Below are 13,800 nucleotides of genomic sequence, written 5' to 3'. Positions count from 1 at the left end.
AAAAAAAATCACAGTGTAGTTACAAGAGATGCACAGCCTGCTTGCTTGCATGGAACTATCCAAGTGAACTCTGGAACTTTATAAAACTAAGGTGAAAACCCTAGCTAGATCTCAGTCACAGGAATGGAATGAACTTTTTTTTTTTTGGTGGCTGCTGCTAAGAGTACTTACGAATTGTTATTTAGTAGGTCCCTTCATTCTGCAAAATATTTAGAACACAAAGCAAAATAATGTCGTGAGCTTAGATTTAAAAAAGAATAGAAAAACACGCATTGTATATTATGACCACCGACCTCCCATGCCCAGAATCTTTTGCTTCTTGGCCTCCAGTAGAAAAAGACTGAGTGGTCTGCTGCTTGGCCCCCTAGGTAAAGTATTCCATTATAAAACCATCGCCCTTACCTCAGTACAACTGGCAGTCACTACTCCCATAAGATAGAAGAGTGTGTTACCATGGAGACAAAGCCAACTCCCCCCTCCAGAATGGCTGATTCTTCCAAGTCATAACAGATATTACCAGAAAAATAACATGAGGTACTCACAGAGATTGGCAGCCCCAAATCTGTATTCAGTAATTGTGTAGCTAAGCAAGTTCACATTATCTTTCGATAGAGTAACAAACTCTGTACACAAAGATAATCCTATATAATCACTGTTTATAAAATAAATCTCTATATCCATCTAAACAATGTGTAAAGTTTAATTTGTAATATGTTTTCTACCTCAACTTAGTGCTTTATTAATGGAGTGACCACTGTGTTTGACCTATTTGCTGAAATTCACTAGAACTCCAGGAGACCATATGGATGACCAGATGGGTTGCTGTAATCTAATGTCATTATTCTAAGGGTGAAGTAATGGATAAACATAATTTGCATTCTTTTCCATCCTTCCTGCATACCTTTTATTAGCTTCATTTTTAATTCAGACATCAGAAGGGAAGGTAATATCTTGCTACCAAGGCTCAGATGCCAACTAATTACTACAAGAGACTCCAGTCCTGACATCACAGGCCAGGCCTCAGAACACACTTCATCTTACCCAGTGACCCCACCATGGTGATTAATAGGTTGAGTGCTAAGCCCTAATGAGTGTGTCAGATCTTAGATGTTCTCTAGGCTAACGTAATTAGCATTATGTTGAACAGAGTATTTCAGTTACTTGGTAGACAGCCTCATTAAACTTCATACTAAACTCTATGCCTTTTCACCTTATGGTCTTTGAATTTATTTTATAATCATCAACCTAAAAGGCCTCTATAAATAGAGATCTTTCAAATATTAAAGGATAATTTAAATATTTTTAAATCAATTATTGATCTTCTTCTACAACAGCAAATCCTTATGTTGTACATGAAGTGTTTTTCAGGGATGCTTGCTGAAATGCAAGTTTTGGGACTCCACCAAGAGAAATTCTGCTACAAAGGGGTTTGGGAGGAAATCCACAACTACGCATTTTTAACAAGAGACACACGATTCAGAAACAGGAAGTCTGGGGACCATATTTGAAAAAACACCACCACTTTGGTAATAGGACCAATATCTGTGTCCCAGATTAATTGAAACTATCAGATTTTTTTGTTCTAAATAGTTACTATGCTTCTGAAAAAAATTATCTGCATCCACATAAGGGGGACTATTTTCATATTGAGATTACAATTTTCAATGTACCAACTATTTCTTTTTTTTAAAAAGATTTTTATTTATTTATTTGACAGAGAGAGAAAGAGATCACAAGTAGGCAGCACAGCAGGCAGAGAGAGAGAGGGAAGCAGGCTCCCCGCTAAGCAGAGAGCCCGATGCGGGGCTCGATCCCAGGACCCTGAGACCATGACCTGAGCTGAAGGTAGAGGCTTAACCCACTGAGCCACCCAGGTGCCCCTCAACTATTTCTTATTAAAAGATTAAAACCAATTATCAAGAGAAGACACCAATGTTATTTGCAACAAACGATGTAAAGTATAATGAGTTCTCCATTAACCAGTGGATAGGGCAGGTAATAACATTTCCAACCTGCAGGCCACAGGCCCGAGATTGCTCTTCCACTTTCAAGGGAATGACCACAGTGTAGCAGATCTTCTGCAAAAACTGACTTTTCCATGGCCAGAGACAATAAAGAAAATGTCTCAGTTCTGATGACTAACGATGCTAAGCAATATTCCAGCGACTTAGTGGATCTCACCTAGATATCACCATCATCAATTACTACGTAAGTATCTTCATGTGTCCAGCATTTGTTTTCTTGAAACAAGTAGAAAATTCCTACTGATCTTTGGAAAGATTTTTTCATCTATTACCCTAAACATTTTAAGGTATTTTTTTCCTGAATTGATAACTACTTACTTAACCAAACTACATTTTTTTTTTAAGTAGGCTCCATGCCCAGCATGGAGCCCAACATAGAGCTTGAACTCATGACCATGAGCCGAGATCAGAGTCAAGCCTAACGAACTGAGTCACTCAGGCACCCCCCAAACTACCATTTTTTTGATGAGCTTCGAAAGAGTTCTGTTTTGTGCTTTTTATTTATTTGCAAGAAAAAGAGAGAGAGAGTGAGAACAGAGGGAATGAGCAGAGGGAGAGAGAGAAGCAGACTCTGAGCTGAGCATAGAGCCCAAGGCAAGGCTCCATCATATGACCCTGACACTGTACCTAAGCTGAAATCAAGAGTCAGACACTTAACCAACTGAGCTACCCAGGCACCCCTCTTTTGTGTTTTTTAAAATATGTATAATATATACATACATGTATAATATATGCACACATATTATTATACATATATGTATATACATATATTATACATGTATGTATAATATACACATATATGTATATATTAAAATAGGAAATAAGGACATGAATAAATTGAAAAATTATTTAATAATAAATACATATTATAGGCATTTACGCATTATAATTTGATACTGAAATTTAATGGTTTGAGAAAAGAAATCATATCATTCTTCATTCTAAACCTTTCTGTAGATCCAGCCAGGGAGTGGAAGCTATCATATGACCATGACAAGTCTATAAATATATCCTACTTACATTGGATGAAGAATGATTGCTGGGGTATCAGGCTCTGTCTGAGACTTACAGGATGCAATCCTACTCTATTTCTTCCTCTAGGAATCCTGCGTTTTCCAGCAACCCTGGCTCCCATCTTTATGTAGAGCAGCACAAGAATTCTGACCAGTAGAATATTCGCAGAAATGTTGTTTACCCTTTCCAGGCCTGGCCCCCCAAATATCCCACATGATCTTCCATATTATTTGTGTTCATTTTCTGCCTAGTCAAGAGGAGCAGATTTTGGAAACACCACGAGGTCTCATGTGATGGCACAGCCACCAGATGAAACACTGTTTGAGCAATAAGTAAACTTGTATTCCTTTGAGGTACTGGGACTTTGAGGTTATTTGCTTTAAACTAATAAAGTCAATTAAGAATTGACTTAACAAAAAAGTTATACAAATTTTTCTCTTGCTTATGAGTTAGTCAACTACTTATTCAACATAAAATTATGACTGCATAGGTCAAATTCAGTAGACTTCTATGAATTCACTAGAGGAATCTGTTTCAGCTGTATTTAAAAGGCGGGTAACTACGTAACTTAACATTAGCGCATTCTGGAGCTCAGGACAGGGTGACTTGTATGTTGTTCTAGTAAAACATTATTAAATAAACACCTAACCCTTCCCATAAAGGAACAAAACCAGTTACACAGTATCTATTCTTTCTATATCATCAGAAATAACACAGTTACAATCCTTAAAGCAATGTCCAAAGGAGATACTCAGAATGTGTTTTAGAAGCAGAATTTTTCACTGATACACTCAAACAGCATTTTAAAGACACTTTTTAGTAGTGGAACAAAAATGCATCCATTTAACCTAACTAAAAAGGGTAAAGGAGACAGATTAGATTAATGAAACATTGCCAACATATACAAAGTAGAAAAACACATACCAATATGCACGCGCGTGTGCATGCACACACACACACACACACACACACACACACGATCATTGGAGGACCACATTTTCACCATAGAGAGAGAGTATCCTGTAGATTGTTAAGGCACTGACAAAAGACCTTGTTGGGGGTTGCACCTGAATTCAGTCTCCAGAAGCCTGGCCTAGATCTGGCTCTATCACTTTCTAGAGGTAAAGAGGAAGATATAAGAAAGGCAGAAGAGCACATGACTCAGTATTTTGAGTCTTGATTTCTATCTGCCACTAATGAGCTGTTTGTCTTGGGAAACTATTTCATGTCTCTATTTCTTCAATTATAGAATGGAGAGAAAATAATACTTATGCAGTGTTAAGAGGATTAAATTGTATGACACACAGCAAGTATTTAGAAAGGACTTAGCTGAAAGTAAATACTAATAAATATTGGATATTATTGTTATTGGTATATCTCTATCACTATGAGCCATATTATCCCCAACTGTAAGGTAAGAAATTGTGCTAGATGATTTGTATAATTTCGTCCAATGCTTATATTCTGAGTCTATACCTGTCTCCAAAGTCAAATATCCATTTGAAAAATGAAAACTCTAAAAACCTAAATATTTTACATAATGACTTTAAAAAAATGTAGAGACCATCTGGTCTGCTGTTTAGATTGATTTCAAGAAAATAAATGACATAATAATGCACTAATAATTCCAATTTTTTTACACATTCAAAAATGATAGAGTTCTTTGATTTGTTCTCCCTCATGAATCTGAACATGAAAAATAACAAGATAATTGTGAGGCAACCATTTACATTTAAAAATGTCATATTTAGAGCGGCCTGGGTGGCACAGGCAGTTAAGTGCCCAACTCCTGATTTCAGCTCAGGTTAAGATCTCAGGGTTGTGGGATCAAGCCCCACATTAGGTCTGCAATCAGTGGGGGGCTGGTTGGAGATTTTCCTCTTCCATCTCCCTCAACCTCTCGCTCCATTCTCTCTCTCTCTCTTTCTCCTAAAGTAAGTAAATCTTTTTTAAAAATGTCATATTTAAAGAGTGCTACAGAAATAAGGAATTATTTTGATCACACAAACTGGAATGGATCCAGAATGTACATGATAACACTCCATTTCTGCAGCTGCAGGCTTACAGATCGTCAGCAACTGGAGTTTCTTTCTCATTAGGAAGAAAGCATTTCTACCAATGGTAACAATGGGAGGAAACATAGAGACTTTATTCCATTCTTAAATAGAAAGATGCCTCCTTTGGAAATTCCATAATTTAGTAAACATTTGTTTACTAAACATTTGTTTGAACATTTGTTCAAATAAATCCTCATTCTTTAATAAATACTCTAGTAATACTAAAGAATGAAATGAACAGGTCAAAATGCAGAATCAATAAAGTTATTAAAAATTCATTTGGGATTATATTTTTGGTTGGTTTTAAATGATGAAAACACGAAACAGGGCTATAATATACCAAGACATTACATGTAAAGCACTGTGGCACTGAAGCATTGTTTTCTGAATCTGAAATTCCATTTATTCCCAGAAACCTTACCTCCCGCGTACATAACAGCCAGCATAATGGATGATATCCAGGCTATTTCACTGTAAGTAGTGTTGAATATTTGCTGAATTTCTTTGAAGAACACTGTTACAGCTTTGGGGAATGCATATGAAAATCCAATGGAGATAAAAGATGCTCCAACCACTACCCAGCCCCAGCCTCCATCAGGAGGTGGGTATAGGGGGGGACCTACTGGTGGTGGCATTTCTGCTCCTCTATTCGAGATTCAAGTCACCTATTTAAAAAAGATGAAATAACAGTTTAAACCTTATTTCCATTTTCAGATATTACTCTTGATAGTCACCAAAATATTTTACAGTTATAAGTATATAATTTCTCATGAAATTTTTTTAACTCTTATACTCAGAAAATTAACCAAAAAATGGAATGAGGTATGTAACTTTGCTATGGGCTAAAAATTGAAAGCATTTAATTTGTTTATGGATATAAAAACTACTCAAAAATTACTCAAAGAATTCAGATCTGTACTGAAGTACCAACCCAAAAATAAAAGCTATCTCTAACCGAATTCTAAGCATAATAAAAATGGAGCTGTCATCACTTAAAAACAGAATACTTTCTTAATCCAAAATATTTAAGATTTTCTTTACAAAGGTTAAAAAGGACCATGTATTGAATCTTATAGATTTTAAATAACTAAATAGTAGATTTTTTAATTATTAGAAATATTAAATTATTAGAAATAATTTATAATTTTCTACTTTTAATAATTTAGAATACTTAAAAATAGTTCAGCATGGACCTACTTTCTAGGACTGTGGCACTAGAAGTTTTATGGTTTTAATGAATTAATTTTACTGCACTTCTCAAAATGGTGCTACTTATTATTTAATGAATGATATATTTTATGCATTTCTCAGAGCAATAAGAGTCTTCCAAACAAATAGATGGTGTGTTATCGTTTGCTAAAAGAAAGGACTTCCTCTTTGAATATGCCTAAGAACACAACTGCCAGCTTTGTGGCATAAGAGCATGCATTCTCCTGGGGAAGCAAGGATCACATATAGCTTCACACAACTGAAATTAAATTAAAAACATCTTGGTTCCCTAACATCAATGTTTCTTTGTGCAGTAATGCTATTTGCTTAGCTTTTAGCTGTAACGGCCAGCATTTTTCAGTATCTTCTTCCTACTACTCTCATTTTATTTGTGAATATGTTTCAACTGAAAAAAAAATTTTTTTTCTATTGGTAAAATAATGTTGGAAATAAGTTAATAAAATCTAATTTTGCCACATGTTTTCAGAAAACCCACCAAAAAACTAAACATATATCTATGAAAACAGAGAGAGGTTTAATTTTTGTTTACTGTCAAATTATATCAAAGATATTTTCAGTGACCTTCTATATGCACTTTTTAGATTTTGAAAGAAAATATTCTCTACATTAAACTTTTCTAATTTGTCCATAGTTATAGGACAATAGTCCATAGTTAAGAACTTGGCTTTCAGAAATTCAGAGGAAAATGATAAAAATGAAATTTAAAATAGGTAGAGAAGTTCTCTGCAATTTTCCTGTTTGCATAAAAGAACATCTCTTTCATTATCAATTCATGGCTTTAAACAACCATAGCTTTTATCACATCTGCTATTGTAAACACTTAGAAATACAACTGGATGATTTGCTTCTCAGTCACTTCAACAAAAATTTTTCTAAATAATCTTAATACATTATTTAAATATCATCGTATCAATATGATGATCAATATGAAGACTGAAAGGTACTAATACTCAAATCATGTTATGAATATGAACACTGAAATTTACTAATGAGATAGGTTGATGTTGGGATTTCTATTGTGTGGACAGGCATCTGTGTTCATAGTTCAAAACTGAAGGGCCTTAAAAAATATTATGTGATTGAGCTTTTTTTTTTTTTTTCACCTTAATCCTCCTCCTTTTTTGTATGGTTTTTTCACCAGTTTAATCTCCTTATGTGATATTTTGTATCTGTTTCCAGCATATTGACTTAAGTATCTCAGTATGTGATATTTTGTATCTCTTTCCAGCATACTGACTTGCCTTAAGTATCCAGCATACTGACTTGCCTTAAGTATAACTTCATACTCCAGGTTGAGAGTCATTATTCATGCCTTTTCACTTCCCTATCTCCTAGCTATTTAGTTTTTTTCCATATAAATTGATATCTTATGATCTCCTAGCTAACATAATTATAGAGTGGAGTCTAACCAATTAACCCTTAAAAAATTTCACTTCCAAGATTACCACCTGTTCATTATTAAACAACTCGTGGTTTGATCAGTAGTCAAGATCCAATTCAGACACACTCACTGGTGTGATGTTATTCTCCTGTGCACTACTCTGCAACATTTTCCACAACTAATACCTGTGGTGTCTCTTTCCTTTTATTTACAGAAATAATCAAGAAAAGCAGCAATTAAAAGTGTAATTTTACCTGTTGATAGATGCCAACTTGAACAGATATTTTTGGATTATCTGTGGAATTTTAAGTCTAGTCACTGTTCCTTGAAGTGATATGTGAAGGCAATGCAAAGGGAGAGAGGTAGAGCAGACTCTGGATTATCTAAAGGAAAACAAACAAACAAACCACAAAAAAACAAAGGTTACATGTATAATTGAGTTCCATAAGCCCCATTAGAGCCACTAGCTTTAATTTATCCCAGGATATTGTGACCATGTTTTAATAATTAGCAAAATTTCTTTGCCAATCCACTGATAGAACTGCTAATGTATGAACAAAACGATCAAACATATATGCATGAGAAAAGAACTGTAAGTATAAAATGAAGAAATAGGTTTTTAAAAAATAAATAACATTAGATTGCATATCTACCATTATGAGAAGGAAATTTATTTATTTATTGGCATTCATTAGCTGTCCCTCAAATAATTTCCTACACTCATTTAAATAATTTACAATTCAGTTAAAGAAACTATCCACTGACAATGGAAACAAAGTTCAAAAGAGGATTATTTAAAATATTATCAAACAAACTGAGGGTTTGGGGGCTGTGTTGGGGGAGCGGGGTAGCCAGGTGATGGGTATTAAGGAGGGCATGGTTTGTAATGAGCACTGGGTGTTATGTGTAAATAATGAATTACTGAATCAAAACTGAATTACTGAATTACTACATCAAAAACTAGTGATATACTGTATGGTGGCTAATTTAATAATAATTTTAAAAGAAATATTGTCAATAATATGTCTCACAATGAGACAGACTAGTTATGAAAAGGACTAAAAGCATTTTAGGGATCTTCTGATTTAGAATTAAAACTCCCTAATCAGATCTGGGTGATAGATATATTCAAATTCCCAGATATATCAAATACTTTCATTTCAACTTAAATCTTGTGCTGAATACATAGAAGCTAGTACTTAGAGTCTGTTTAGGTTGGACATTCCTTTGCCCAGATTAAAGCTGAGAAAAAGTCAACTCTGAACTAAATAACCAGTTCCCTGCCTTGCATGTCGGGCCATGTATCCTAAAGTGTTGAAAAAAGCAATGCAGCCACTAGGCTAACGGAGATTTGAATGAGAGGATGAGGAGAGGCTGTGATCTAGTTACCAAGTCAGTGAGAAACTGAGAGCCGGGACTAGAATGATAGGGAATTATAGTCATGAATAAAATCTGAGAAATGGGTAAGGCTGAAATTAAAGGTTTTTTAAAAGATTTATTTATTTATTTTAGAAAGAGAGAGAGAGAAACATGAGTGGGGAGAGGGGCACAGGGAGAAGGAGAGAATCTCAAGCCGACTCCCTGCTGAGCCTGGAGCCCCACCCAAGTTTCCATCCCAGGACCCTGAGGTCATGACCTCGCTGAAACCAAGATTCGGACACTTAACCAACGGAGCCACCCAGGCATTCCTGAAATTAAAATTTTAACTAATGCTCAGATTAAAGAGTTTATGCTAAATGGGTCTCCTAGGTCTGGGGTTATAGCGGTGAGGAGAAACGTCTGTTCTGGTCTTACCAGGAGCCCTGGTAGCCTTTTTAAGCCGGGTAATTCAGGGATGGCAGCCCCATCCTACTACTTATAACCAGCTCATCCAAATGCAGAAAACCCTTTTATGTTTTGAGGAAATAAATTTCCTGTCAGTTTCCGCTGGCAGAGAGAGCTGCCCTGAGTTCAGGGCAAAGCCTCAGAGGAAAGCCTGAGGCATTTCTGAAAATTGGGCTCTGACCTTCCAGTCTACACTTAATTATCATCATGCTTTATAGAGGTCAGCATAGAGGCCACGACAAGTGATCTTGACAAGTCCACATTCTAAATGCTCTCCAACATTTCTACAAACCTTTCATAGTGCTTTAACCTGACTAGTCTATTTTCTTACAGAAAGACCAACCCATATCCATGGCTTTTTTCCAACAAAATGGCCCCAAATCCTAGAAGTTATAACTTCCTGCATGGTAGTTACATTCATCTATTTTACATCCCTTTCCCTACATCTATTAAGCTATCATATTTTAATACGTGTTTATGCAAATATACTCATATGGCCCATATATTGTTCTTCAGTTTTAAAAATGAAAAGCTGTGTTTTAGAATTGTGTGTCCTACTGAAAAAACAGTAGAAGATCAACAGTCCTTAAGAATATGGGAAAGTTCTCTTCTTTTTTTTTTTTTTTTAAGATTTTATTTATTTGATAGGCAGAGATCACAAGTAGGCAGAGAGGCAGGCAGAGAGAGGAGGAAGCAGGCTCCCCGCTGAGCAGAGAGCCTGATGCGGGGCTCGATCCCAGGACCCTGGGATTGTGACCTGAGCCGAAGGCAGAGGCTCTAACCCACTGAGCCACCCAGGTGCCCGGGAAAGTTCTCCTTTAATTTGGGAAAGCAACTATTTTGGAGATTGCTTCCTAAAGTCCAAGGAGGCATAAAGTTTATTGGCCCCTGCAAAAGCTGTGTTAATTACTACAGCTAGAAGTTGAACTGTGCTCTCAGCTAATTTGGTTTCTTGGCCCTTTGCATATATGCAACTTGTTTCATGGTAATTTTTACTTATAACAGGATGCACACAAAAAAAACAACAATGCTTAACTGTTTTTCCAAGGATTCAATGAATTATAATAATCCCATGAATGAAGAGGAAGTGATGTTTTTAACCATACTTAGAGATGAGGGCATAAAGAATCAGAGGTGCAAAGTGATTTTTCCAAAGTGTAATGTCCAATAAGTGGTTAAATTGGTACTGTGACAGTATTTTTGTCAGGCCCATTGTTACTGACTCCACTTTAACACAGAACCTTAGAGGCTGCTCTTTCTGCTTACAAATATACTCCTTCAGTTTTATTTCCAATGGTGAATTTCCAAATTTCAATTTTTGCACATATCCTTGCCTTTCCTGTCCATTGGAATTCAAATATTTGTCCTTTGAAATTCTGAACCTCAACTATCCCTCAGTCTTTAGAAATTCATCATTATTTCAGCTTATTTATATCTACACTGTCTATATATTTTTTTTGAGTATATGGACTACAATATATCACTGACATTGACAAAAGGGTGACTTAATGACTACTGAAAACATTTGTCTATTTCAAGTGTTTTTAAAAAACTTACATGGTGGGATGTGGTGAAGCCCCAAACCTTGCCTTATCTTCTAGAAATCAATATGGGTTGATTAAACTAAGGAGAGGAAGAGGTAGCACAAAGAAATAACAAAACTATTAGTGATGATCAATGGTTAGAGTCAAGAGTTATATTTAAGATCTTTTCTCATTTAGTTGTACAGAATATCAGGATTTCCTTTATAGACTTTGTGAATAATTGTTTCTTCAACTACCCAAATCTAAATCAGGATGAATCAATTTTATGAACCTTTATCAATAGTCAAAACCACCCAGAAGTTTGTTTCAAAATATAGTCCAGAAATAGTGCACTCGGCAAACTAAGTCCCAAATTAAATCAATGGATGTTAGAGACTATTGACTTCGTTGTAAATTAATCTAGGTAGCCTATAGATAAAGCATGACTTGTTCTTCACATCCTACCTGTAAAGTGGCTGTGTTTTCACCTAAAGGAATTACTACGTTCCTTGAAGAATAATGAACTAGTCTTTATGCTTTTTGTTTCCTTTTTCTTATACAAAAGGATAGAGTAGTGTCAAATTAATGTACAATGTTTCGGGTTAGATAACAACCCACCCAATTTTGTAACAGGAATTAAACTGAACCAAATCTTCTCTTTTCCAACAGATAATTGAATTAAAATTGTAATCTAATCCTGAAAGGTTATTTTATTCTTCCTGATGGACCATGTTTTAAATCCTATAGACTGATTTACTTTGACAACTAGACAAGAGACATATCAATAGTGCATGGCCCACAAAATGTCAGTAACACGAAACCTATTTTTAGATGTGAACTACTGCTGTAGTTAGAAGGACTCTGAGAATGCTAATTGATAATAAAGGTCAAACTAATTAAAGATGTTTTTATAATGGGCAAATTAAAAAAATAATGTAAGTCAGCACATATTTATAAAGAACTGGAAATGGACATCTCACAACAAATAATTCCTGATTTCTAGTACTATATTTTAAGAAATGTGTAAAAGCAGTTGTTGTAGGCTGAACAGGGGCCCTGGAAATGATATGTCTGTGTCCTAATCCCTAGAAACTGCAATGTATCTTACATGGTCCCAGAATCTGAGTGCTTGTGCTCCCTCAAAATTCGTATGTTGATAACTAATCCCCAGTTGCAAGGTATTTGAAGGGAGGGCCTTTAGGAGGCAATTAGGTCAGCAGGGTGAAGCCCTCATGAATGGGATTAGCACCGTTATAACGAGGCCCCAGGGAGTCCCTTACTCCCTCTGCCAGTGAAGACACAGTGAAAAATGGCTGTCTATGGGGACACCTGGGTGGCTGAGTCAGTTAAGCATCTGCCTTCAACTCAGGTCATGATCCCAGAGTCCTGGGATGGACCCTGCATTAGGCTTCCTGCTCAGCGGGGAGCCTGCTCCTCCTTCTACCTGCCACTCCCCTGCTTGTGGTCTCTTTCTCTCCGACAAATAATAAACAAAATCTTTTTTTAAGAATTAAAGAAGAAGACTACAAACCCACGTAAAAAAAAGAAAAGAGAACAGAAGAAAAGGAAAGGAGAGGAGAGGAGATCTTTAAAATTTAATGTTGTTTGCTTTGAAGATTTAATATTGGGTTTTAGACTTACTTGGAATCCCTTCCTTCTTTCCTATTCTTCCTTTTTGGAATGGGAATATCTATCCTACGCCTGTCTCACCAATACATTTTGGAAGATTTCACAGGTTCATAGCTAGAGAAGAATTTGCCTCAGGATGAATCATACCTTGAGTCACAACCGTATCTGATTTTGAGATTTAGATGAGACTTTGGGCTTTAGACTTCTGAGTTGATGCTGTATCCTCCTAAAATTCATCTAACCTAATCCCCAAATCATATTTGGAGGTGGGGCCTGTGGGAGGTAAGCAGGTCATGAGGGGAGCCCTCAAGAGTGCGATCAATGTTCTTATGAAAGAGGCCCATGAAATTTCCCTCACCCCTTCTGCCATGTGAGGGCACAAGAAGACAACCATCCATGAGCCAGGATGCTGGTTCCCACCAGACACAGAACTTGCTGCCACCTTCACCTTGGGCCTCCCAGCCTCCAGAAAGCCACTCTGCCTATGGTATTTTGCTATAGCAGCCCCAACAGACTAAGGCTTATGGCAAAAGAAGTGACTGAGTTAAAGATCTTGAAAGAGGAGCTGATCCTAAACTCTCCAGGTGGTCCCTAAAGGTAATCACGGGTATATTTATAAGGGAGAGTCAGAGGGGTTTTAAAGACAGACACACAGAAGAGAAGACAGAGAGGAGGCACTGATATGAAAACGGAGGCAGAGCATGAAGCCACACACCCACAAATCAGTATTCTATGTACATGTGAAAAGCTATTAACAGCTGGTGCCTTTGGAAAGCAGTGGCATATAATTCATGTGTTTTTGAAATGTCTAAATGTTCAATAATAAGTATATCTTCGTTTTCTATTAATCTTTAGACAAATGCCAAACACAAAACTTTAATATGCAAATATATATTCCCTTATGTATTAGTTTGGCTGTGAGTTGTAACAGATAGTTCTGTTCATATTACATATAGAATTTTCAAGTCTTTTTTTTTTTCTAATGCTTTTTTTTCTGTTAGCTAAATTTTAATCATACTACAGTAAAAAGAAATTGGCCCCTGTTTCTAGACCTTACATAGTAGTCTCACGGTGTGGTCCTAGTTGAGGAGCATAAGCATTACATGGTAACTTGGTAG

The 13,800-nt window shown here is 36.1% G+C and overlaps 1 protein-coding gene across 8 annotated transcripts in view; it reads right to left on the bottom strand.

Moving 5' to 3' along the window:
* The window catches only part of SLC16A7 (solute carrier family 16 member 7), a 179,338-nt gene that overhangs the window by 74,779 nt on the left and 90,759 nt on the right, over positions 1-13,800 (bottom strand). For all 8 annotated transcript variants that reach the window (XM_080812534.1, XM_080812535.1, XM_080812538.1 and 5 more), the window contains 2 exons: positions 7,961-8,089; positions 5,517-5,760 (listed from right to left, as the gene is read on the bottom strand). In XM_080812534.1, coding sequence (XP_080668660.1) covers positions 5,517-5,730 — 214 coding nt within the window. In that variant the 5' untranslated portion in view covers positions 5,731-5,760; positions 7,961-8,089. The remainder of the gene's footprint in view (positions 1-5,516; positions 5,761-7,960; positions 8,090-13,800) is intronic.

The sequence above is a fragment of the Martes martes genome (genome assembly GCF_963455335.1).
Source record: "Martes martes genome assembly, chromosome: 8".
Taxonomy (NCBI): domain Eukaryota; kingdom Metazoa; phylum Chordata; class Mammalia; order Carnivora; family Mustelidae; genus Martes; species Martes martes.
Note: the sequence above shows the minus strand (reverse complement) of the source record. Positions and strands in the feature narration are given on the sequence as shown.